This window comes from Oreochromis niloticus, linkage group LG8 (genome assembly GCF_001858045.2).
Source record: "Oreochromis niloticus isolate F11D_XX linkage group LG8, O_niloticus_UMD_NMBU, whole genome shotgun sequence".
NCBI lineage: Eukaryota > Metazoa > Chordata > Actinopteri > Cichliformes > Cichlidae > Oreochromis > Oreochromis niloticus.
This window is the reverse complement of record NC_031973.2, coordinates 9,478,050-9,505,065: the sequence shown is the minus strand read 5'-3', so window position 1 is coordinate 9,505,065 and position 27,016 is coordinate 9,478,050. Positions and strand designations below refer to the sequence as shown.

General features: G+C 39.4%; 1 protein-coding gene and 1 long non-coding RNA gene across 2 annotated transcripts; both read right to left on the bottom strand.

Annotated features, from left to right (window-relative positions):
* Window positions 1-10,499: 10,499 nt before the first annotated feature.
* On the bottom strand, window positions 10,500-11,119 carry LOC102082343 (uncharacterized). Its single transcript, XR_268240.4, has 2 exons — window positions 10,808-11,119; window positions 10,500-10,721 (listed from the first exon to the last, which is right to left on the bottom strand). It is a non-coding gene; the product is annotated as an uncharacterized LOC102082343 (long non-coding RNA).
* Window positions 11,120-18,018: 6,899 nt separating this feature from the next.
* On the bottom strand, window positions 18,019-26,750 carry LOC102082245 (alpha-2,8-sialyltransferase 8F-like). Its single transcript, XM_019362428.2, has 6 exons — window positions 26,506-26,750; window positions 24,583-24,651; window positions 24,398-24,472; window positions 22,871-23,012; window positions 18,231-18,343; window positions 18,019-18,148 (listed from the first exon to the last, which is right to left on the bottom strand). The coding sequence occupies exons 1-6, from the start codon at window positions 26,589-26,591 to the stop codon at window positions 18,052-18,054; spliced, it is 582 nt and encodes a 193-aa protein (XP_019217973.1). The 5' UTR covers window positions 26,592-26,750; the 3' UTR covers window positions 18,019-18,051.
* Window positions 26,751-27,016: the final 266 nt, after the last annotated feature.

Below are 27,016 nucleotides of genomic sequence, written 5' to 3'. Positions count from 1 at the left end.
ACTGAGCAGCTAAACATGGAAGGCTCAGAGTGTCAGTCTAAAGACGCGCAACCACACGTGAGGTTGCGCGTAGTTACAAAAATATTAAAATAATAACCAAGATATTCTTTACTTGGGTAGAATTACAGAGAGTCGTGTTAAAACTTGTCAAAGTGAAACTTGAAATCTTGAATCAACCTTTTTACTCAATTAAGAGGGAAAAAGTAAAGGCTCTGAAATGTACAAAAAACAAAAAGTAGCTCCTGAAGGTCAACGACTATTGACTTTTATGCAAAGGTAATGAAACCTTTTGCTAAAAATGTAATAATATATTATTAGTAGTTCATGAGAATGCAAATTTTATTCAAAACTAATTTCTAGTTCCAATGAATGTGCTCAGCTTGAATCTGTTAAGTACGACACAAGGAAAAAAAAAAAAAAAAAAAAACATTTCATGTCTTCTTAAACATGTTAAAACATGACTCACAAATCTTGTAGGACTTCTGACTGACAAACTCAATACTGTATAATTCCCTGTATACAGTATAATTACTCCTAAATGGAGTAATTTTAGTTCTTTAAGCAGCTTTACATTTCCTCCAGCTAAAAGAAGTCAGTTTGTCAAGGGGTTGTTAAGGTTGGCTGTGTGGCAGGCAGGCAAGGAGGAGTGGTGGACCCAAAATGCAGGACTCAGACTCAAGGGATGAACTCAAAATACTCAGCTTTATTTGCTGGCACGGGAAAACGAGCATACAAAGCAAAGTAAACTAAACTAAACTAAACTAAACTAAACTGGGAAACAACAAACTCACGGGAAATACAGGGAGATCCACACAGCATGAGAGACGACGTGACACTGACTCAAAGAAACACAGGGTTTAAGTACACTGGGAAGTAATCAGGAAATGGGAGACAGGAGGGAAACACAGCTGGGGCAAATCAGGGCTAACGAGACAAGGGAAGCAAAGCCAGATACACTAACATGAAACACGGACTTTCAAAGTAAAACAGGAAACATAACACAGAGACGCAAACTTAACAAGGGGATACAGCCGGCAGGGGAGACAGAGCAACTATAGAACACAGAGACATAAACCATAAGACAGAACTCTAAGAAAGAAACCAAAGACTAGAAATGATAAATAATATAATAAACTCAAAAGCCCTGGGTCAACGACCCAGGCATCCTAACAGGGGTGCGTGAGTCAGGCAGAGCAAGGCCCAATAGCAGGACTCGGGAAACAGGACTTAAAACTCAAAAACAGCTTTTATTGTTGAAAACTCATTAAAAAAAAGGAAATGAGCCTAGTGCAAATTATCTAAATGAAAAGTACCATACAGCAAACCCACAAAGTGGAACACACAGCTTGAAGGTGAACACAACAAAGAAGAAAGGACAATGTATACAGACCAGGAAATTAGGGAGATCAGAAACACCAGGGAACACAGCTGAATAGAATTTGAATAACTAGACAAGAAGAAGCAAAACAGCACATAACACAAATAAAACTAGAGACTATCAAAACAAATCAGGAGGTGACTAACACTGAGACTAGCACTAAAATATATTTACTTGACAGAATTGGGACACAGACAAGACAATGAAAGACACGACAGATGTGGGGGCAAAAATGAGGACACAGAAAGGTTAAAAAAAAAAAAACCCCAAAGAGACAAGACACACAAGTAAGCAGTCACATGGCAAGAGGCGAGGCAGACCTTGCCAGTTTTTCTTATGGTAGTTGGAGTATTTCATGCAGTCATCAGTCATGAATCCATATGCATCCACCTGAGGATACAGAAAGAGAGAAAGAAAAAAATCCTTACTTCCAAGATATAGTTTACAGAATACCTTAATACAGTTCCCATCAAGAAAAACAACAGCAAAAACGACAATAATAATAGGTAATAATAATAAAAATATTAATTAATACAAATTCCTGACAGCACATTTCTAGAAGACTGATGGTTGCTTCTTCTCTATAAAAAGAACATAGCAACACAGTTTAATTTACAAATTGCTTGTGAATGACCCACAAGACTTCAGAAACACTGTCCTTTTGGGCAGACTAGACAGAGTGGAGATTTTTGTCCATAATGTACAATGGCACATTTAGAAAAAAAACCAGCACATTATTTTTCATATTATAAACGCCTCATATCAACAAGCAGGACATCGGCTTGGAGCATTGATGTGTTAAGCTTGATTTTTCAGCCACAGTGCCTGGGCACAATCATTTAGTTGAGCACAAAAAAAATGCTAAAAAAATTCCTGCACTTTTTTAGTTTATAACCGGTATTTTCTGTGCAACAAATGTACAAGAGAATGGCAGAAAAATCAAGGTGTTGCAATGGCCCAGTCAACATAAAGAAATGCCGCAAACTTTAATAAACTGAAGCAAAATTGCAAAGATGAGTGGGACAAAATTACTGAACAACAATGTGAGAAACTTTGGTTATTGCTGCTTAAGACGATTCTACAAGGTCCCGAATCATGTTGAATAAATGATTACTTGGTCTAATATGTCATGTGATGTTGTTGTTCATCTGGGTTTCTATTTACGTGATTTCAAGATTGCTTTTTTTTTTTTTTTTTTTTCAAGATTCACTTATTTTGTGGTTTGACTGTGTGTTAAATAGCTTCTTTTCATGAAAGAGCTTTCATGAGACTTTCAGTCTCTGCACTGTGTATATAGGTGTGGAAACCAATACCTCTCACACTGAAATGTAAAGGTAATATTAACTCACTGTGTCACAAGTATGCAAAGCCAGGAAGAGAGTGAATGCTCCATTGGTTGGTCTGACTATTGCCCAGAATCTTTCATTCAGATTAGGTGACTTTTGGAACCTGTGGATGAAAAAACAAACAAACAAACAAAAACAAAACAAAAAAAATGCTTCAATAGAACATTAAAAGAAAAACAAAACAGATTAAAAGAATATGTAAAACCACAACATTGACTATTTAGCTAGAACAGCTTCATAAAAGGCTATAAAGTATCCAAATATCTAGGGGGCCACTAAAAATATTGGGGTTGCACCAAAAACAGAATTTCCAGTTTTAGTATGTGGTTGTCAAATATAGGTTACTTAATAAACATGTCAAAAATGAGAGAGACATGTTACAGTCTGGGGTGGCAGACTATGTGGATCTTGATTTGCAGACTAATGCAGAAAGAAACGAGAAGCGAGACTGAACTTAACAAAAAGCGTGTCCTTATTGCGGCTTGTGACAAACAAATCAAACGAGGAAAGTAACAAGACAAAAGCTAACATGAAACCTAAACTGGGCAGAACTGAATACATGAGACCTAGAAAAGTAAGAAAATTACTGGAAGGGTTAAGAGACGATCTGACATTGAAAGAAGGAAAACATGCACAATAAACACATGATGGTGACGAGGGAAGTGGAAACACACGTGCATTTGTAGTTTACATCTGCTAATAATCAGGCACCTGCGTGTTCTTGTGGGTGTGCTCAGCATTGATATGTAGGAGGAGCCACGAGGAAGGCCATGAATTTTTACCTGTTAGACAAAACCACAGCTGGTAATTTTTCTCCAGTTCTTCTCCACTCTCACCTCTGAGCTGCGAAGGCTGCTCTTTAAAAGTTCTTAATGACACTACAAACTAATTACAAAAACTGAGATTTGCCAAAGCAGGAGAAAAAATAACTATAATTATGTTTAATTAATTATTACATAACTACTTATTTTAAAGCAGTTGATAATCACCATTTCTTGTGGTGTGGGCCACTAGAGCCCTCATGTCCTTTGAGAAGATCCTCGAGCCATCGGAAATCTCTCATTGCCTCGGGAATCAGCACATATTTTATTCCCTGTCAAGAGAAAAATTATGGAGAGAAATAATCTGGGGTTTGTGGACAGTATAAACAATATCACACTGTCTGTCTTCTAAGTTTTACTACCTCATCATGAGGTGCAGATTTGTATACATACTTCGGTAATGGAGTGCGCTGTGTGAACGTACACTTATGTTCTATTTCCTACATCTTCCTCATAACCTTTGGTAACGGCACCGTTCATCCTGCCAAACAGACAAAATACAGAAAGTTGATCTTTGCTTCAGTTTACGTTGATTTAATTGTAATGTTCAAAATCAGTCACTAGTTCAAGCAACAGCACTCAAATTGAAGACAGTGTGATATACCTTTCATCTTATTATGCTTTTCCTTAGTGTCTGTCATATAGCAGCCTTTGTGCAAGGATTTCCTAAATGCATTCCTATAAGGTCCAAGCGAAGTTTGGACCTTATGGGTCCAAATGGAACTTTATTTACATCACTCAAAAACATGTGAATTTAACAACTAAAAAACTAAATTTGTATAACTCAAAAGTATAAGTAACTATACGTCAAAAATATTGGTTGTTATCTCAAGATTTAAAGTTAATAGTGTTGCGAAATCAGTTTTGCCCCAGTTCTTTTATTTGTCGAGGGATCCAGAGATGGCACCGGAACTCAGTAGTCATTTTTACAAAATCTTTATTCATCTCTATTCATCTTCATTTAAGCATGCACTTCTAGAAGGGAAGACAATGCCGGTGTCCCTCTGTAAAGATCTTCACCCCTTTGTCTGTTACAGCCAGCTTTATAGAGGTGACCCCATCATAAATCCCCCATGGTGTGCTCCAAACTCTGTCTCTGTGTGTATGCACGAGCACATGAGTGCCTGTGTGTGCACGTACCTGTGTGTATGTGTGAGTGCACGTGAGTGAGTGTGCATGTGGATGTGTGAATGTAACAGTTTAAGCACTGTGTGTGTGTGTGTCTCTGTGTACGTGACTTCCTAGGGGTCATAAAAGCCCATCTCCCTTCCAGACCACAGTTATCAAGTTACAAATGTTGAGACCCCCACACAGGTATCCTCTGGGGAATTTCCACTCAGCATTAACTCCTCTTTGTCTTACTTTCACAGTTCAAACTGGGGAGGGGGTCTCCTAAGATCTACTCCTAAGTTCATGACACAGTCAGGCCTTTATTTATATCCAGGGCAGTGTCAGTGTCTCTACCATAATTCTACATTCTATCTTAACACATTTCTAAACTCTAAAACAAGCTAAACATTCCTACATGTCTAAACTCTAAAATAAGCTAAACATTTCTGCAATAGCTAGAAATTTCAACTTATGAGTAGGGATGCAAACTAATAAATATTTAGTGATTCAGATTTTGTAATTGATATCACTTATTGATTTTATTCCTTATCAATTTTTTTTATCGATTGTCATTGGGTTCTCATTGGCTCCTCTTTGACATCGGCTACCATTACTACGCATAAGAATATTGCTGTTGTTTGTGCATGTTGGAGGTATTTCCTGTTTTTTTGCATGTTTCTAGACTTGTTATTTGTTGCTTTGAAAGAAAAAGTAAACTTATGCTCTAGCTCCTGAATATGTTGCTTTCTAGTGCCCTGGAGTTTGTTATTTGTAGTCCTTGATTTTTTTTATGCTTGCTCCCCTTCGTGTCCAGTCTGTCTCTGTCTCATGGTTAGTCATTTTATCAAAGTCTTTCTTTATTACTGCTTTTGCCTTTGTTTTTCTCCACTGTTTTACAAGCATTAAAGAAGCTGTGTTTTTTTTTTTTGTGCCTGTCCCGCTTCATTCTTTAGCCATCAGAATTGTTTTCTGAATGCCAACAAAGATGCCCAACGGATTTACTTTACTTTAGTGGATCATCACGGCTTTGCCATATTGGTCCATGTGATTGACCTTTGTTGTTATTATTATTTATCTTATTTTATTTTTATTTTCAGTTGTTACAGACGGGACAGACATGGCTGGGGGATAGGAAAGGGAGAAAGAAAGATGAAGGAAAAGAAAAACAGAGGGGAAGAGGAACAATGAGAAAGGACACTTAAAAAGAAAAGAAAATCTCCCGGATCACCTGTTGAGAGAAAAAAAAAGAGAAAACAAGCAAAAAAAGAGAGCAGCATAATAAACACAACACCATCGCATTAATCTAGCTAAGTGTAAATAACACGAAATACTAAATATTGAATGTTCTTGTGCGGAACGCACAACTGACAGGGCACGATGTGCTTTGAGGTAGCAGCCAAGAAAGGTGTGGTTTGTGTCTATAAACAGTGAACACCCGTGTGCACACCTATGTGCACACCTGTGTGGATGAGTGCGCTTGTATTCAAAAGGTTTCTCCATGTAACAATCTGCTAGAGGGTGTAGGGAGCCGTGGCCCTGGATCTCCTCCATGCCAGGGCATGAAGCAGGACATCCAAGCCCCAGACATCCAGAGGCCCCAGAGTGCGAGAGCCCAAGGAGGACCACCGGAGGGGCAACCGTGCCACCCTCCTGGGAAGAGCTGAGGAGAGCCCCAGACGAAGCGTCACACAGCAGCCACGGAGCAGAAGCCAGAGGGGGCTGCAGTGGTGTGCCCGAGCCGCAGGCCCAGAGGTCTGAGGGCCCCCTATGCTGCGGAGGAGGCCCGACCGAGTCACGGGCGCCCGGCCCCGCCAAGCAGCCACCGGGAGTGAGCCGGTACATACCTGAGCGCCCAGCCCCGGACACCAAGAACCACCAACGCACCGATGCCTGAGGGCATCAGCCACCAGCAGGGAGTGTGGTGAGGGGAGATAGGCCTCCATACTTTGGAGGGCCTGAGATGTTCCCAGAGAGGTGGAGTCTAAGATCCGACCTGACATTTAGACACAGACTAACAAGCACAAACAGGCATAAATGTGCATTCCCACCCTCATGCACACATATACAAATACTCACCACTAACCCAACGTAAAGACAGACACAAATGGACACTGTACACACAATCATAGTCCCCAAACATACTCTATATCCCAGGTCCAGGTACCCTCGCCCCCAGAGGGGGAAAACGGACCTAGACCCAGGAGATGTTACCCTCCCCCGGGGTGGAGGCAAGCAGAACGCCCCCAGCTCCGCAGCAGCAGGAAGGCCCCGCATCCCAGACCCCAATCAGACGGCCAACACCTCCTCCCAGCGCCTCCGCTCCGATGGCTAACAGAGAACAGGGGTTTGTGAAGACCCCATACCTCCCTCCTCCCGCTCATGTGTAGTGTTGCTGCATGTTGTTCTAAAGTGCATTTAAAACACGGGAGAAGCTGTGGTTTTACGTTTACGTCTGCCTGTCAAGTCCTGCATTCTGAGTTCACTTGCTGTCTGCCACAGGCCCTGCTTTTGGTGACAGATGTTACTAGGAGCTCATATCTCCAGAGTGTAAAAACAAACGCTTTACCGAGCTGCTGTTCAAACATTTATTATAGCGACCAGAGAAAAAGTTACTTTAAAAGTACAGGCCTCAGAGTCATAGTAGGCTGTCCTATCATCTCCACCAGCTGTGGAGATGATAGGACAGGTGGAGGAAGATGAAATTAACATGGTAAGAAAATAGATGTGTAGCTTTTAATTATTGTCATATGCTTCACCACAACGAAGAAATATCAACAACTGTACCAATCTGATTAAAACCTGTTTCAATATCATAATCAAACAATATTAAATATATGCATAATGTGTATGCATGAGATATATAGCAAGATCACGCTTGGTTGCCTGGAGCAAAAATGCCAGGGGTGATTTTTTTTTACAGGTCTAACCCTTTTCCTTGGTCTTCATCAGGTTCCTATTTAAAGAGAGGAAACTTGTGACAGAGACACATTTTCTGATATGTGATTATAATATCATTAGCTAAAATCTCTTCTTCAGTGTGCTTGGTCATTTTAAAATCAGCTCAATATATAAAATGAATATTTAGGAAGAGACCTAAACATTAGCATGAATATAAGAGCAGAAGAACCATTCACAGAGAGTTGGGGAATAGCTGCAATCACAGCAGTGTAAGATGGTGAAACATGTACCCTTAGGCCACATACTCGATTCGCCATCTCCGCCTACGGGTACATCTTTCGCCATCTTACAATGCTGTGATTGCAGCCATTCCCCAACTCTCTGTGAATGGTACTCATAGCCATTGATCTTTTGTCTTTGATCAGTAGTTGTTGATCAATGGTCATGAGAATTTGCATAATCATGATGAAGGAACTGACCTCCCAACCCATTGTTTCTTCAGTGGGCTGGTTTCAGTCATTATGCAAATGTACTGTTTATAAGATTGTGGAAACCTGCAGTCAGCTGAGACTGAATAAGCCACTTGGATGAGTGACAAAACGTTTCTCCCATTGAAAACGCTACGTCCAGATGAACAGAATCAACTTTTGGAGATTTGCTTACCTGGGTGATTGAGAATGCATCAAGATGTATTGTATTGTATTGTATTTGTCAGTCAAGCATCCAGTGATTTGCATGATCTGCAAACTTAGCAGTGGCACTCATGTTACGGAAAAATTGACAATTGTGTGTACAGAGCATACAGAAGAGGGTGTTGACTCTACAATGGAGGATGTTTGCTTGCCCAGTCTGACAGCTTGAGGGGCAGTCAATGAGTAACGTATTTTACTCAGCGCATGAAGTTTGTCCACCAGTTTATTTGAAATGATGGCGTTACGTGGAGCTGAAGTTCACATAGAGCATCTGGACCTGTTGTGTTTGTCTAGGGGAGTAAGGGCTGTATCAAGAACCAAAAAGTTAATGTGTCTGCTATCAGAAATCAAATGTTTTTAACAAACAAAAGTATGATGTCCCATTCAGTGCAAAGAAAACAATGTAACTATTCATAAAAATGTAATATATATATACATATATATACATATACATATATATATATACATATATATACATATATATACACATATATACAGTGGTTGGCACTTTTGCCGCACAGCAAGAAGGTCCTGAGTTCAATTCCACCATCAGGCCGGGGTCTTTCTGTGTGGAGTTTGCATGTGTCCCCGTGTTTGCGTGGGTTCTCCCCAGGTACGCCAGCTTCCTCCCACCATCCAAAGACATGCAGTTTGGTTAAGGTTAGGTTAATTCAGAGGTTCCCAAAGTGTGGGGCCCGCCCCCTAGGGGGGACGCAGAGCCATTGCAGGGGGGGCACGGTATGAAAAGAAAAAAAAAAGAATGCTTGGACACTGCTAGCATAATGGACAGGTTTTTGACGGGGCTCCCACACAAACGCAAAGCAGGAGATGAAGCATCGCCAAATATGTTTCCAAACCAACTTCCTTCCAAGCCAAAGACTAGAAAATATGGTGACGCATATCTTCCCTTTGGCTTCACCTGCACAAGTGCCAAGGTAGGTCTCCCCTGCAAAATTAGTTTCCCTTCGTCGGGAGCACGCGCTGGGCTCTCCAAATCACGGACAAACAGTATCCCACATTCTTGATTTTTAGTTCACAAACACTTCTTGTAATGACTAACTACTCCCGACATTTTGGACATGTTTGCTCTTTATGCAGTAAAGTTACAGTGGGATACAAACAATATCAGGCTGATCCTGCCATAATTTGTTCCCCCAGGTTCAAATCACGGACAAACAGTATCCTACAGCTGTTTTTGTTTTTGAACCCATTTTGCAGAGAGAGGCATTTTTTGAAAAATGTATTGATAGCAATGTTGAAAATTATTACACAGGAAAAAAACAACTACACGTAAAATAATTACACCGTGACGCCTCTGCCTTTCTAAATGGAGGGACAGTAACTGTGTGTGTGTATATAAGCGTGTAAAACCTGCAGATAGTCAGATTAACAGTAACAGTATTTTGTCTCTATCTGCCATTCTGCAATTCATCTCATGTAAACAATAATGTGGCGCACAGCGTGACGTGAAAAGAGGCACATACCTTTGACGTTGCGTGACGAACTCTGTATTCCTTATCCACACATAAACGCAAAAAAGGATTTTTAAATAATCTCCGTTTTCGGTGAATTGCAACGCTGTTTACAAAGGCCGAAACGCATAAAAACAGCTGTAGGTGTGGACGTAGCGTAAAAGAGTTAGTAGTATATTTTATTACTACCTGTAATTTATTGCCGTTTACTTGTATTTGCTTAATTGTTTACTAAATGTTTGAAGTGTGAAATAAACCGCAATGGAGTTTGTAAACAAAATATGGGTGTGTGTGTTTGGAGGATGTGTTTGTGCGAGGGGGGGGGGCACGAACATTTTTCTTGTAAAACAAAGGGGGGCCTGGCAAAAAAAGTTTGGGAACCACTGGGTTAATTGATTAATCTAAATTGCCCATAGGTGTGAATGCGGGAGTGAATGTGAGTGCAAATGGTTGTCTGTCTCTGTGTGTTAGCCCTGGGACGGACTGGCGACCTGTCCAGGGTGTACCCCGCTTTTACAGAAGTTAGTGAAAAGTGTCCATTTATTATTGCAACAGCCCTGGGGTATTCATTGTTTTTCCAAAGTCGAAAATTAAAAAAAAAAACACAAAAAAAAACTGTTTTATAAAAACGGCTCAGGTGAAATATAAAAACCCCATCAACCACTTTAATCACACTCTAGATCGTGTTCTGACAAGTGGCATAAAAACTGAACATTTAATAGTATTCCCTAAACTGTCGAAAGAGAAAGGACTCAAATGCTGGGCGCAGAACAGCATGTAAGTAGTTTCAGTGACAACGTTTATTTTCTCAACAAGTCTTCACAATCAGAAAACTGGAATGCGAGTTTAACAAATGCTAGATGCCACAACTTAACCTAAGGGGTTTATGCAGCCTGAGCTAAGCAAGCACTCTGATCGTTCATCAGTGGAAACAGCTGTTCCGAGGATTGGGCTGGAGGGAGAGTTAAACTGGTTGGCTGGGTCCGGGGAAAGGGTCAGAGTCACTGAAAATAGAGTACAGACGTTCAGGTATGGTTCGGGAGGAATACGGGCAAGCTGTTTGTTCTGAATTTTCCTTAGTACTGCTTACTTGCCGCGGGTGGTCTGTAGTGACGTGGAGGGGTGAGTGGTCCGAAATTCCTGGCGTTGAGGCAGGGAGGCAGGCAGGCAGGTGAATGGGGTGAGCAACCCGTGAGACTGTCAGGAGGTCCAGCGTCCGGATGGGTAGTTTGCGAGGCGTGTACAAAACACACAGCGGTGGCCTGCGCTAACTAGGGTTAGCTGAGAATTTGGCAAAGAGAGGTTGAGTGCGCTGGCCTTTTGAGTCCCGGCTTAATTACCCACAGGTGCGAGCAATAAGCAGAACACAGAGGCCCCTCCCAGGGGTGGAGAGGCCGGCTCGGAGGGAGAAACACTAGCACACACCCGGACCATGACACTAAACACTCTCTTTTGTCTAATCATTTCCATTTAAATTTACAATAATGGATTACACAGCTGGGGCTAATGCATTTGTCATAGCAGATGTCTCTCTGAAAGTGCTGTAACTAAGTTTAAAGATATATTTCTTCCACTGTTATATTCCTCAATTTGTTGTGCCACCACAGAGCAGAGCAGCCAGCTGAACTCTACTCACACAGAAGTTGATTATCTTATTAATAGTATTACAATTAACCATCGATTGTATTAGTTCTGAGGATATTTTTATTTCGGACCATCATTGTATTATATTTAATTTGTCTTTTTATTTGCCTCCTCCTCCTGAGCGTCGTGCTCTTAGCTCGCGCGTCGTAGATTCTTCTACTGCTGCTAAATTTTCTGACGTTTTTAATTTGGTTCTGCCTGCTTCTAATGATGTTGATTTATTAACAAATCTTTTTAATAATTACTGTCTTTCTATTATCGATAATATTTGTCCTATTAAAACTAGACTAGCACCTGTTACAAAACCCCTCACCCTGGATAAACGACAGCATTAGCTGCTTAAAGCGTGTCCGTCGTAAAGCTGAGCATTTGTGGAGAAAGACTCGTTTACAGGTTCATCTCTTTCATTTAAAAGACATTTTAGTTTCTTTTAACGCTTCAATTCATGATGCAAGGGCTGCTTATTTTTCAAACCTAGTCTCTAGGAGCAGAGGTAACCCTAAGGTTCTATTTGACACAATTAGGGATATTGTTGCTCCGGCTTCTGCTGCTGTCCCTATTTCTTCGAATGAAGACTGTGAAAATTTTCTTTCCTTCTTTGTTGAAAGGGTTAGCAATGTAAGGAGCAACATCTCTCCCTCCATGTATGATTTGCCTGTTCCGATTTTACTTAAGCCTGTCATATTTGAAAGATTTTCACCAGTGTCTTTACCTGAGTTGTTGAAGCTGGTCACTTCAATGAGATCATCCTCTTGCCCCCTTGATATTTTATCTGGGTCTTTACTTAAAAATGTTTTTGAGTCTATTGGTCCTAGTGTTCTTAAAATTATTAATACATTTCTACTCTCTGGTCAGGTCCCTGTTTACTGTAAAAGTGCTGTCATTCACCCACTTTTAAAAAAACCTAAACTTGATCCTTCTTTGCTTTCCAGTTACAGACCCATCTCAAAATTTCCTTTTATTGCCAAGATTTTAGAAAAGGTTGTGGCAAAGCAACTCACGGATTTTCTAGATGAACACAACGTTCTTGATAAATTTCAATCTGGCTTTTGTAAGGCTCACTCTACCGAAACTGCACTTCTTAGAGTGTCTAATGATTTTTTGATGAATTATGATGCTGGAGAGTGCACTGTTTTGATGTTGCTGGATCTGACCTCAGCTTTTGACACCGTTGATCATCTATTTTGTTAGATAGATTAAACCACTGGGTGGGTGTATCGGGTACCGCATTGGAATGGTTTAAATCCTATTTATCAAATCGATTTTTCTCTGTGGCTACCTCTAAGTTCAGATCCTCCGTCAGTTCTTTTGCCTATGGGGTGCCTCAGGGCTCTGTCTTGGGACCATTATTGTTTTTGTTGTATTTACTCCCTCTTCTGCAACTTCTTAGCTCTTTCTCTGATATTTCATATCATTGTTATGCAGATGATATTCAGCTATATATCTCTTTTAGGCCACCTGATGTTTCTAAGCTCCAAATCTTGCAGTCCTGCTTAGATTCCGTTAGAGATTGGCTGGCTGGTAATTACCTTCAACTAAATGCTGATAAAACGGAAATCATTGTCTTTGCTCCTGAGAAATTTGTTCCCCTCGTGGTTAAAAATCTAGGCCCTCTTGCTTCTTATATTAAATCATCCATTAGGAACCTTGGTGTTACATTTGATCCAGGTCTGACGCTGGACACGCACGTTAAATCTTTGGTTCGCTCTTGTTTTTACCATTTAAGAAATATCGCTAAGCTGAGCCCCATTGTGTCACATTCCAAATTGGAAATGATTATTCATGCTTTTGTTTCATCCCGCTTAGACTATTGTAATTCCTTGTTTACTTGCTTAAGTAATGCCTCCCTGGAACGACTGCAGGGCGTTCAGAATGCTGCTGCTATGCTTCTGACAAAGCATCACAAACACTCCCATGCCACTCCCCTCCTGATTCAGCTGCATTGGCTCCCTGTCAAGTTCAAGGTCCAATTTAAGATCATAATCATGACTTATAGGGCCCTGCACAGTGTAGCTCCAACTTACTTAAGTGATCTTCTTCTTTCTGATCACCCCAGCAGGTCCCTGAGGTCTTGTGACCAGGGGTTGCTGGTTGTCCCGCATACAAGGTTAAAAACAAAAGGTGACAGAGCGTTTGTATCAGTGGCTCCCAGACTCTGGAACTCGCTCCCTTTGAGTTTGAGATCTGTGGACTCAGTCATGTCTTTTAAAAAGCAGTTAAAAACCTTTCTGTTTAAACTCGGTTTTGGTTAATTTTGTTTTGTTTTGGATTTTAATGTCTGTTTTCTGCCTCTGTAAAGCACTTTGTGATTTTTATCTTGAAAGGTGCTATATAAATAAAATTTTACTTTACTTTACATCTTTACTGGGCAGGACTCCTCTGAAAAAATCCTCAAATCAGGAGTACTCATAGGCTGGAGAGGAAATGGCATCTCATGAGAGTTTCACAGTGATGGGGCACATGTCTGAATAATCACAGAAATATTAAATCATGAAATTGGTTAAAATGATTTTGTGAAAGCTTCATACACCTGAGGAAACAGCAAACACAACCGTTTCAGAAATCTGAGGAATAATAAAGAAATATGTATTTTAATTAAGGAGTGAAACCATTAAGAAAGCCGGTCAAACAGAAAATACAGGACAGTTACAGCAGAGGCAACAGACTGACTGCATGGCTGAGCACACTTCAGTGTTACCAGCCCACACCCATCAGCTTAATTACTACATTTGTATTGTTTCTGTCATATTGTGTCTTAGCATGCTTACTGTTGGTCTAGGTGGGGCATCCTGGTTATAGACATCATCAAAATCCCACTGAGGAAGCTTTGTGAAATTTCCTCTGTAGAGGAGAGGCATTGGAGACTCAGCCACAGCAGTGGTAGACACAGAAGATGGCACAGCTGACAGGAAGCTGTTTCTTCCTGTCCCAAAAGTGTAATATCAAACATAAACTTTTCCCATCCGAGTTCATGTTTTCCAGAGAAAATTGTCCAACTGCAACAATGGCAATGGGACAAAAGGGAGCAAAAAGAAAAGTTCAGAATTAGCAAATCAATTCATAGTTCCTTTTTTAAATGTCTGTTGTTAACAATAAAAAAAATATTATTCTATTCTATTATATATTATTATAATATTATTATTAATAAAAATATTACCTTTTTGATAAAGATTCCTGGGATAGAATCAAAACCACAAAACTGTCATTACAACGAGCAATAAAAATATCCTGGAGATTTGGGATGCCATGGCTGTTGAGTGAAGGCTTGTTGTTCAATTTAACACACACATGTATGTATGCACTTCCCTCTAAATCTGACACGTTCTCACTGATGTGAATGGGCTGGGCTACACCACAGTTTGCAGATAGATAAGCAATCAAATGTATTCAGACACACAAAGTCACATAGATACTAGCAGCAATGTGTTTTATTACACAACCAACTTCAGAAACAAATGTAACTCAGGGTTTATATCACTTATAGCTGCAATAAAATTTTAAAAGTAAAATAAAAAGCATTCCTTTAATTTCTTTTGGGATTCATTCATATATTAACCTGCTCAGTGTGAGAATTGATCCAGTCTAGTTTGGTTTTCCCTTCATGTGAAGTTGGTCAGAACAACAAAAACAAAGCAGTAAAACACAATAAATCAGAAAATTGGGAGAGCACTGTCCAGCCACGTTGAATACTGCAAAAAAGTTCATTTGGTGTACTGGAGAAGTATTTTTAGTATTTTTTAAGAATAAACGGTCATAGTGAGCATCTATGACACAACAGGGGTCTCAGATGGAGTAGAGTTGGAGCTGCTCCTCTATGTCTCCCTCTGACACCTCCCCAAAAGTCTCCTTGTTTTCTTTCAGTACCTGGAAGATTGCAGCCAGTTGCTCATGCTGCACCCTGGGAAGAAAAGAACAAAAGAAATACAGAGAGGTGAAAAATGCAAACAATTGTGGACATGTTAGATTACTTTATTCACACTATTTAGTTTAATAATATACTCAAATAACTAAAACACACAACACTCAGAACAGGGATGGTTTTTCAGGTGGAGGCCACTGACGATTGACTCTATAAGAGCTGGACAGGGCCGTAGAAAGTTATTAACCCATCAGTAGGACCTGTATCTGCTCCATTGTGTAAGCAGGAACAGTATAAGTACTCTCAGAGTCCTACAAAATGCCAGCAAGTGTGAAATGTGAAAATGAAATTATCTGAAGTGCCTCAATGCTGTGCTTTATATTAATTAAAGTGTTATATAACTGTATAGTGCAGAACACTGTAGAAGACACGGCCCTGAACAATAAAGGCTCTTATAGCGTATCACTGTCTTAGAAGTAGGTTTGCTTGAGACTCTCACCCACGCTGACTGTGACCCTGCAGCTCCTCTGCTGGAAATCAGTGATGTGTTGCAGGCTCTGCCTCATGCATCTGGAATCTGAGTTGTTTTAGTATCCTTCCAGCTTCAGTCTGTACTGACTCTTGGTTGACTCTTCATTGGTTGCCAGTAAATTTTACGTTCATTTAAAAATTTTAGTTTGAACTTTAAGAGCTCTATATGGTGAAGCTCCCCAATAAATCTATGACCTGTTGATACCTCATGGTTCTTCTCGAGCACTTAGTCAGAAGTTACTGTTGGTCCCACGTACTAGGTTCAAAACACGTGGGGATTGGGCTTTCAGGCACTGGTACCAAGGATGTGGAATTCTCTTCCGTTGTCTTTATGCTGCAGACTCTACTGACTCTTTTACGGGCTCTTTTACTCTTTTACGGGCGATCGTGGCTCAAGAGTTGGGAGTTCGCCTTGTAATCGGAAGGTTACCGGTTCGAGCCCCGGCTCGGACAGTCTCGGTCGTTGTGTCCTTGGGCAAGACACTTCACCCGTTACCTACTGGTGGTGGTCAGAGGGCCCGGTGGCGCCAGTGTCCGGCAGCCTCACCTCTGTCAGTGCGCCCCAGGGTGGCTGTGGCTACAATGTAGCTTGCCATCACCAGTGTATGAATGTGTGTGTGAATGGGTGAATGACTGGATATGTAAAGCGCTATATAAATACAGGCCATTTACCATTTATTTACCATTTTAAAAAGCAACTGAAAACATTTCTCTACAAACCATCTTTTAATTAATTTTTTCCATTGTTTTATATTATTTTATTTATATTTCTGGTTTTATTGTGAAGCACTTTGTGATTTTTATTAATGAAAAATGCTATATAAATACATTTTACTTACTTATTTGTAAAACAGAATAACTCAGAACACTGTGTCACAGACCCAGCCTCTACAATGTATTCAGCAGACAGTTACTTTGATGACTTAATAAGTTTATATATGGCAGTGAAAATGTGTCACACAGCACTGGGTGTATATGCAGATGCCATGTGATATGTGAGAGCTGCTGTGTCCCCACTGAAACTCTCTCCATGTCAAAATGTCAGTCTAAATGCATTTGGGTGGGATTTTTCACATCAAAAACACATTTATGATAAAATGCCTTTTAATGTGAAAAATTTGGAGAAAGTGTTAAGCTTCACTGATGGTAATTTAATGCTTTTCGGTTTGTTATTCTTCCTGTATAGTTCTGTGTGTTTCACAACGGGTCTGATAGAATATGTCACTTGTTGTAGGTAACACATGCACACCTCTTTCCAGAGCAGATAAAGAACAAACAAACATAGCTTAACCTCAACCAGACTATATTATTGACTTACTTCACTCGAACATGATATGAAAAATTCTACCCTCTCTGCATATCATGTAGTTTCTACACTATATAGTTACACTTAACTTTAAAGCATGAGGCAATTGCGTTAAATACACACAAGATGCTTACATAAATCCAAGAGATGGGCAATCCCAATGTTTTACAACAACATCTGTTTGTTTTAAAGTGCCATCTAGTAAAAGCTAGCTTGACATGGCATTTTTGACACTGGTGATAAATTCTCTGGGCACTTGGAAAGTCTTAAAACTGTAAACCTGCTGTAGATATAAAATTAATACAAAATTTACTGTTTTTATTTGGAAATTGCTCTGTCAACAGTCAGTGCTGAAGGGGAACGTCTTTGGTACAGGACTAAAAGTCACCACTAGTAAAGTAATACCACTCTATGATGTGTAGTAACAGTGAAGTGAAGTGACTAAAAGCAGATGATAAGTTTGGTAGTGGTATTTGCATTCCTGCAATTTTTCTTAGTAAAGATAAAGCATGTAAGAATGCAGGGTTTATAGCCCCTTTAATGACAATGACAATTTAATTTACAAAGTACATTTCATTACATGGAAACACAATGTGCTTACCAATGGAAAGAACATAGGTTTACAATGGCAGGGAAAACAACAGAACAGAACAAAATAAAATAAAACAGAACAGCAAAACCTATTAACTGTAGACCTGTGTGAATGGAAAGATTTAGAATCTGGTGTTGAATGTACCGACAGTAATTGATCTCAGGTCAGGTACAGTGGCTTGCAAAAGTATTCGCCCCCCTTGAACTTTCCCACATTTTGTCACATTACAGCCACAAACATGAATCAATTTTATTGGAATTCCACGTGAAAGACCAACACAAAGTGGTGTACACGTGAGAAGTGGAACGAAAATCATACATGATTCCAAACATTTTTTACAAATAAATAACTGAAAACAAGACAAAAAAAACAATTCAGTTCCATGTTAGAGTAAATGTTTGTTCACTTATTCATGAAGATGGTTGGGTTTGCTGTCACAAGGTTAGTCTTTATGCCAACATCATTCTTAAATTCATCTTCCAGAGGAGGTAGGTTGCACCTGAAAAAACAACAAAATATTTCTTACAGAGAGATGAGTTGTCGTCATGATTTTAGTTCTATATACTTGACATATTTCTCACCTAAAAACAAAATCAGCTGAATCAATCATTTTTCCACAGCCACTGTTTGTCAGAATCCCACCGCTCCCAACAACTGAACAAGTGTCCCATCTCTTTTTTGAGAAAGGATTTTCCTGGAATTGACATCAACAGATTACACATTACAAAAAGAGCAACATCTATACTGTTTGTAATGTACTGTGTGTGAGAGACAAGTACTCATTGTATTTAAGGAATTATGTCAAATCTGTAGGATGAGAACAACAAAGACAAAGGTCCAAAGTAATGTGAAATTTAGAATAGCATTTATTACATGCCTATGTATTGTGTTAGGGTTGAAAATTTTTGATTTTTTGATTTAAATTGTTAGATAAAGCTGTTTTAATATTTTATTTATACACAATGCAAATATGCTCATAAACGAGTTGGCGCTCCACGTTTTGAGGGTCAAAAGCTTTGTCTGGCGCTATGACTGGGCTATAATATTGAAGAGTAGACGTAGCGTGCAGATGGTCCTTTTTGCTGCATGCTTACATAAACATGGTAATGGTAAGAATAGTCTCTGGCTCAGGAAATGCGAGTGAGACCCCTAAGGCTCTTGAACTGGGCCTTAGAATAATAAGCAGATAGCCAAGGCTGCGCAGGGGTTGTTTTTCTTCTCTCTGTGTCTCATTCGAGGAGGAGCAAATACGAGGTGAAGTCGGACTGAACGGGGAGGATTCGCAGCAGACTGCCACGTTCGTGTTGGGAGAAGGCAGCCATAATAATCTTTGTTAGTGTCACAGTATAAAACCTGTACAGCCCGATCCAGGGTCATCTTTTCTGTGAAACAGTTCGCTGGTTCACACAAAAGTCCAGCGCTGTAACGTGTAATTTCAACTGCTCAAACAAATTACATTTTTTAAACTACAAATATTTCTCCTGAATTCCTTCTGAAAAATCTGAACATAACAATTGTAAGTACAAACATTGGCAGTAAGAAACAGCTGGATAGAGCATAATTATCACTTTGACCCACCAACAAACATTAAAGAGCAGAGAAAGCTTTTAGGATTTTTAGGATATTACTGAAGCTATGTACAAGATTTTTCAAGACATGCAAAGTGCCTATATGATTTACTGTCAGTTGACCACACCCAAACACCAGTGCGGTCAGCCAAGGCGGGGCATGCTGCACCCACCCAAAAAATCATATGGAGTGACAGCCACCAAAAAGCACTAGACTATTTGGTGGATGTTTTGACTAATCCACCCGTGATTGCTTATCCTAAGTTTGAGGATCCCTTAATTCTGCACATCGATGCATCAGAAGAAGGCCTTGGTGCAGTTTTGTACCAAAGGCAGGACAGTAAATTAAGAGTAACTGGATATGGATCAAGAACATTAACACAGGCTGAGAAGAACTACAGGTGGCACTCAGGGAAACTTGAGTTTTTGGCACAAAAATGGGCGGTGACTGAGCGCTTTAGAGACTATTTGTTCTATGCTCCCTCAGTGACAGTATATAGTGACAACAACCCTTTAACCTATATTTTAGGTACAGCTAAGCTGAATGCGACAGGACACAGATGGGTTTCCGAGCTGGCTGATTTTAACATAACACTGAAATACCGACCCGGAAAAAGTAACGTTGATGCAGACTTTTTGTCCAGAACACCTTCTAGTATGGACTCATACATGTCAGAATGTACTGAGCTGTGTTCGCCTGAAGTGTTAAGCGCAGTACTGAATGCCATTGAAACACAGGAAGAAAAACAACTGGATTGGATATCAGCTATAACGTGCAATCCAGAAGTAAATAACATACTTACAGAAAGCCAGATGTGAGAATCACAACACAGGAGCTATTACAAGCTCAAAAGCAAGACTCTGCCATAGCTTATGTTCTCAACTTAAAGAGTACAGGTGCAAGCTTTGACAAAACATCAGCAGCCAAAAATCCTAAAGTAAAACAGCTACTACATGAGTGGAAAAAGCTGTTTATTTCAAATGATGGGTTGCTGATATGAAAGACTGTGACTTATACTCAAAATTTGATTCCAGAATCTTACAGAGAACTGGTGTACAAACACCTTCACTGCGAAATGAGTCACTTGGGGGTCGACCGTGTGATGAATTTGGCAAGGAGTAGGTTTTATTGGCCGAATATGTACAAAGATGTTAAGTTTTTCGTCACACAGGTGTGCAAATGTAATATTCAGAAAAAACCTACAGTTCAGCGTAGGGCCCCCATGTGTCATGTGCCGGCTACTGCACCCTTTGAAATGGTTTCAATGGACTATGTAACATCTTGAAAAAAGCAGGGGAGGGTATGAGTATATTTTAGTGTTACAGGACAACTTCACCAAGTTTGCTCAAGCCTACCCTACACGCAACAAATCTGGCAAAACAGCAGCAGATAAAATCTTTAATGACTTTTCCTTGAAATTTGGTTTTCCTGGTAAATTACATCATGATCAAGGCAGAGAATTTGAAAACCATTTATTCAAACAGCTGCAGAAGTACACAGGAATGGCCAATTCAAAGACTACACCCTACCATCCACAGGGGAACCCAGTGGAAAGGTTTAATCGCACCTTGCTGTCAATGCTGCGGACCCTGGATGAGGAAAAGAAAGAAAACTGGAGTGACTATGTAAACAAAGTTGTGCATGCCTATAATTGCACAACTAGTGACTCGACAGGATACTCGCCCTTTTATTTACTCTTTGGTAGACATCCACGTCTCCCTGTTGATGTAATTTTTGGACTGAGTGAGACAAACAAATGCAAATCACATGAGGATTATGCTCACAAATGGCAACAACAGATGAAAGAAGCATATGACATTGCATCCAGAAACATTAAAAAGACTCTGTCTCTTCTGGTCATAATGTGATTTTCCTCTCGCCAAAGTGCTGTACTCTCACCTGGGGACAGGGTACTTGTTAGGAACATGTCAGAGAGGGGAGGGCCGGGAAAGTTACGCTCCTATTGGGAGGATCAAATTCACATAGTGATCTCTCACAAGGGGGAAAATAGCCCTGTTTATGAGGTTAAGCCAGAGCGTGGTACTGGACGAAGCCGTATTCTCCACCGCAACATGTCAATGTCCTGTAATGCATTACCGCTTCCCAAAATAACAACAACTGAACGAGGCCGCACTACACAGACACAAAAACAAAGAGACCTACAGGATGCATTGAACCATGTAGAGAGTTCAGATGATGAGGAGCAGTATGGGTCTCAGAGAGTGAGGCACCACCACTGCCAGCCTCAAGGGGATTCGATGGTGTCTGCACCTGTTACTGAACTTGACCAGGACCTTCAGTGAAAAAGCACGGAGCTTAGAGTGGACGCTGAAGAGTTTCAAGCAGATACGGTGAATGGACAGGATAACACTGAACATGACATCTCAGCATCATCAGACACTGTTGCTTCGCCAGATCAGCCCAGTGAAATGAACCCAGAACTGTCAGAACCGCAGCCGAGAAGATCTCAAAGGGAGAGATGTCCCCGGAAAATATTGACTTATGACGCATTTGGCCAACCAGTTCAGAGAGTAATTGGTCACAGTGTTAACTCATTGTATGCCAGTGCAACAGCATCTCCATTCTATGAACAGTTTGGAGTACCTTGGGCAGCTCTACAAATGCCTTACTATCCAGCTGATGTACCAGTTAGTTATTATTGTGTGTGTGAAAGAGTTTTTCTGAATTTAAACGGTGTTATTTTTCAAAAATGTATGAGTACTTACAAGGTCTTACCAGTATGGTGACACAAGTATTTGATGCTTTTGGGGATGGTAGTGTAAGACATTGGATTGTGTTATGTTTGATGAGGCTAATTGTGATATAATGGTTACTATCTAAGTTGACAGGCTCCGGAGCACGTGATAAAGTGATAGTAATGTCTTAGAGGGTAATATTTCTATGTGGACTATTGGAAACAACTCAGCATTGTTATAAGCCTATGCTTATCTGGTAAGTGAGTAACATGTGATTCTGTCATCTGAGGTCCAATAGTTTATCGTGAAAGTGATCTTAAAACACTGCTAAACCCTATCCCAATGTATACCATCCTGACATTATCACAAAAAAAAAAGATGTACGTTTGTTTATTTTTGTTTCTTATTGTCATGCTTTGTCAATGTTGGGACAACATTTATTTAGCAGGGGAGGAATGTAGCACTTGGTAAGGTGTAAAGCTAAAATATGTCTAAAACATTGCATAAATCTGTTGGTATTTGGGCTATTCAGCTATATGTTTGTTTGTTTTTGGCTGCTACATGTTTCCGCCAGTAGAGGGCAGTCACGGCAAAAAGAAAAGAAAAATGTTCTGTAAAAAAAAAAAAAAAGAGCATGCTTGGGTTCTGTATGTAAAAGCCACGGTTCTGAGGTACCCAAATAAACTCGGTTTGCTGTTTACACCAAGTTGTCCTGGAGTGGTGTAACATATGCTAAAGAATTTCATTTGATTCAATCCGTTAAGGGTGCAGGTCCTTGTTTCACAAAGATTTAACACGTGACTAAACATGTGATATAAGAACTTAGTAATACTATGTTAGAACATTTGAAGAATAATGAGGACATGAAACATACAGCAGATGTTGTCTTAGTTCATTCTAGCGCATTCATAAAGAATACATTTCAAGGCCTGTTCCCGTCTTTAAGAAATACATACTTTGATAAAGGCCTTGAAAAGCTCTGGGGTCACAGGAATGACAGTCCTGTCCTTATCACAGACAATCATAGATCCCACTGGAGTGTTTTCCTGAGTGATAATGCCATTGTTGGATCCATTGCAGTTGATGTTCAGCTGTAATCTTGAAAAACAATAAATGAATAAATAAATAAATGTTTAAAGTTAGCTTTAGTGTTAAGGTGAAAGATTCGTGATTTACATTACAGTACACCTGTATTGTAATTGTCATTTCTGCTGCGTATGTATAAAAAAACAAACAAATCCCACATAAATTCAGTGTTTTATTTAAAACACTGATTTGATTTGATTTAAAACACTGAAAGCAATACTGTTTCATATTAATTTCCAATGATGAATTTCAGCTACAGCAAATCAGGCTTACCAGGGAGCGAAAACAATTAAAATAAATGTTTTAATTTATGTAGTATTTGAATAGGCTTCAGAAAACCATTTAACTTCAGGCAGCTACAGATACAGCACTCATGTAGGACAGACAACCTGTCATTTGTCTTTAGATTGTATTTCATATTAATTTGTCTATTGTTGTATATTGTATATTATATATATATTACAGTTAGTGTTTTTTATGTTTAGTTTTTTCTTTGGCAATATTTGGCTTAACCTTTCGGCAATTAAAGACATTTTCATACAAAGTTCCCTATTCTGAGTGGTTCAAATGTAATTTGACAGTTGACTGAAAACCAGTTTCATGTCTTGCTGAACCCCTTCTTAATTCATAAAAAATTAAGCAGATGTAATATCTGAAGTTAATTTAAAGTCTCGAATTTGTATTTCATAACTTTTTCTCTGATTTTAAACATAAGAAATGTCAATGCAAATGAAGGAAGCCATTATTAGGTTGGAAAAGAGAGAGCAAAAAATTAACAGACTGATTCTTTCTTTAAAAGAAAGACTGCAGTGAATCAGCTCAGCAGCAAAAAGACCTGAAAGACCACAGAAGTGCAGGATAACAGAATTATTTACATGGTCAATGAGAAGAACTTTACAGCATCTAACCAATTAAAGAACACTCTTGAGTGTACAGTCAATAAAGAGATGCTTTTATGAATGTAAATACTAGGGTTGGGAATTGATAAGAATGTAGCAATTCTGATTCCATTATCAATATCACTTATCAATTCGATTCCTTATTGATTTCCTTACTGATTCTCATTGGCTCCATTTTGAGAGTTACTGCCATCTCTAAGCAGCATATCAAAGACATGACATTCATGGAAATTAATTACATGCTGTGGGTCAAATGTTTGTGCATGTTGGAGGTATTTAAGCTCTTTGTTGCGATCGGTGTTTGAGTCATTACTCGAAAAAATAATGTATTACACAAAACACTTTTACTAAAACTAATTCAGTACTTTACTTAATTAATCCGAGGAGGAAGTATCCGTTAAACTATTCTTTACATTACAATTGCTTTTCTCTGTAAAATTACCTGTAATTCATTGTCTAATATCAGGATGTTAGAAGGCTTGAAGTGTATGATCTTACCTGAATCTGTGGTAATTCTCCTCCTGCTTTTTCCACGTTTGATTGTAGAGCTCTTTTACTTTATCGATGGCTTCCCTGTAATGGACACAGTTAGAAGCATCATGCCTGCAGGTCTGACATAACTCAATCTTGGCAAAAACACTGTAATTTATTAAGAAAAAAGTTATGACAGTGCTTGCTCTTACTTGCAGCCTTTACAAAGTTCAGAGGTCTTTGAGGCACTTCTTTGAGGAAGTGGTCGGTAAAATTCCAAACTGTGAGAAACAAATGAGACAGATTAGTATGTGAACATAAAAAAGTTACCTTTTCTTGTACCCATTTTTTTCCTCAGCTTCATTGCTGTTGTTCTTTTCTGTACATGTGTTGGAAGGTCATTTGTGATCTTAACTCATTGTGTCTGATCCCTGTTCTTATGCTACCTGCAAAAATTCCAAAAGTTACCTACATATTCAATATAATATTAGATCAGATATCGGCGTTATAAACAACATGTTACATGTTTTGTTTTGTTTTTTCATAGTGTTAAATGTCTTGGAAAACAAACTCATTCCACTTCACAGTTTGAAGTATCATCGCTGCAGTGCTGACATGGCCAACTGTGTAAACCAAACATACCAACTCTGTGTTATTCAAAGATTGCTAGGAAATACCGGTGGTTTTTGGCAGGTTAGATTGATTAGTCTAGTCAGTATTGCGATGAAGTTTAGAGTAGTGCCATTTATGTTGAACTGGTGCAGAGCAGCTTTACTGCTTCCTGTCATAATTCAGTCACATCAACCATACCAGAGATCACTTTGAATTTAGGTGGATGATGGTGTTTGGATTTACTCACTCACTAATGTATGCTTCAGTCTTGTTAAATTTAGTTGTGCAAATCAATAAAGAGCAGTGAATTCTATTCCCAACTACAACCAATCTTAGCTGGACCTTACATACTCTTTTTTTATTTTGTGTTTTGATTTTAAGGCAAAACCAATCAAAATCACTCTTATTTATTATTTCTTTTATTTTCCTCTTTTTTTAAATCAGCTTGCATTTATAAACAAGAAACACCCCTAGAGTGAAAACCTCTGCCAAGGAAGCTCACTCTCTGGGCAGTATTAAAGAAACAGTATTGTATTAGGATAGGCTCCAGCCCCCCTGCGGCCCTGATAAGGATAAGCGGAAGAGAATGGACGGATGGATGGATGGATGGAATAAACCAGTATAATTGTTTGTGTTACCAACACAAACAAAGACAGGAGAATTTTAAGTATAGTGTTCAAGATAAAAGATATTTTTGGTAAATTGACTTTATCTGATCTTGAAGAAGAGGTCAGAGGTCCAACGTAATGTGATATTTAGAATCCACATACATCTTTTCCTATGTGCCTATACGTAGGGAGATGCTCATTATTCTCTGTTGGGGAGGGGTTTTTTGCACCATATGTTTGCCGGGAAGCTGAAAAATTTTAATACCTACCATCCATTACCTACTCCTACATTTTTGTTTAGAGTAAAAATTTGTTACCTTGCAACTTGCTAACTTAATTTGAAAGGCACTTCAAATTTCTTACAGTGCCTTTCAAAATAACTATAAAAAATGAATACAGACAAAATACAAAAGCTATTCCTGTAAAAGTAAATAGTGAAGAGGGAGTGAGTTTCCTTGCTTGGGGTTTGTAGTGACGTGTGAGAGAATAATTGACATGTAGGCAAACACATAATAAAGTTTGCCTGGCAGAGAGCTGGTACAAATGTCCTCCAAAAAACTACTTTTTATTTTTAGAGCCTGCAATTCTTCACTTTTTTTTTAATTTGAGGAAAGAAGTTGAATTAGTACGTTTACTAGAGTATTTTTAAGACAAAAATGCGTAGTTCTACTTATGTGAAGCATGTGTGTATTTCTCTGGCTTGCATTTGCATTTTACACAGCTTCCCAAGTGTTTCAGAATTGGGCTTGTATAGTAAGAGTAAAACACTAACAGAGCTTGACTGTTTTTTTCTGTAAAAAAACCACATGATGTTACTTTTTTGTGGTTTCACAGAGACATAAGCTACATTTGATCAAAATATTTGTTTTACTGGCTTCTCCCATTTCATTTGTAAGTACAAAGGTAGTTACTCACCTGTCTTCAAATGTGTACCAGATAAAAGTGCTCAGCAGACTCCCCAAACAGAGGAGATTGGCGATCATCGAGAGCTGTTTCCTCATGTCTCTCCAGTGGTTCACATTTCACAACACTCAATTTCATTTCACCTCATATATTTGTTTTGGTACTTCCTGTCTGTCTGGTTTGGCATTTTATGGATGATGGAGAGCTGTCATGTGGGTTTGGTTTCCTCTGTTCTCACGTCTGTTTCTTTGGTTTTATCATCATTATTGTTATTGTTGGTGGTGCATCCCACCTGGTGGAGATATTTTATCTGAATTTCAGGAGCAGGGCCACACCTTATTCACGCCCCTTCCAGCCTTCAGTCTATATATGTGTCAATAGTTTATGGACATGCGTACCTTTGTTGCTGCTGTTCCTTGTTTCCATGTTTGTGTGTATGAATGGGTGTGTGTGTGTGTGGGGGTGGCAGAGCACTGGGTTTCAGGCATAATCAGGACTGGTGGGTGTGTCCCGCCTGGAGGCG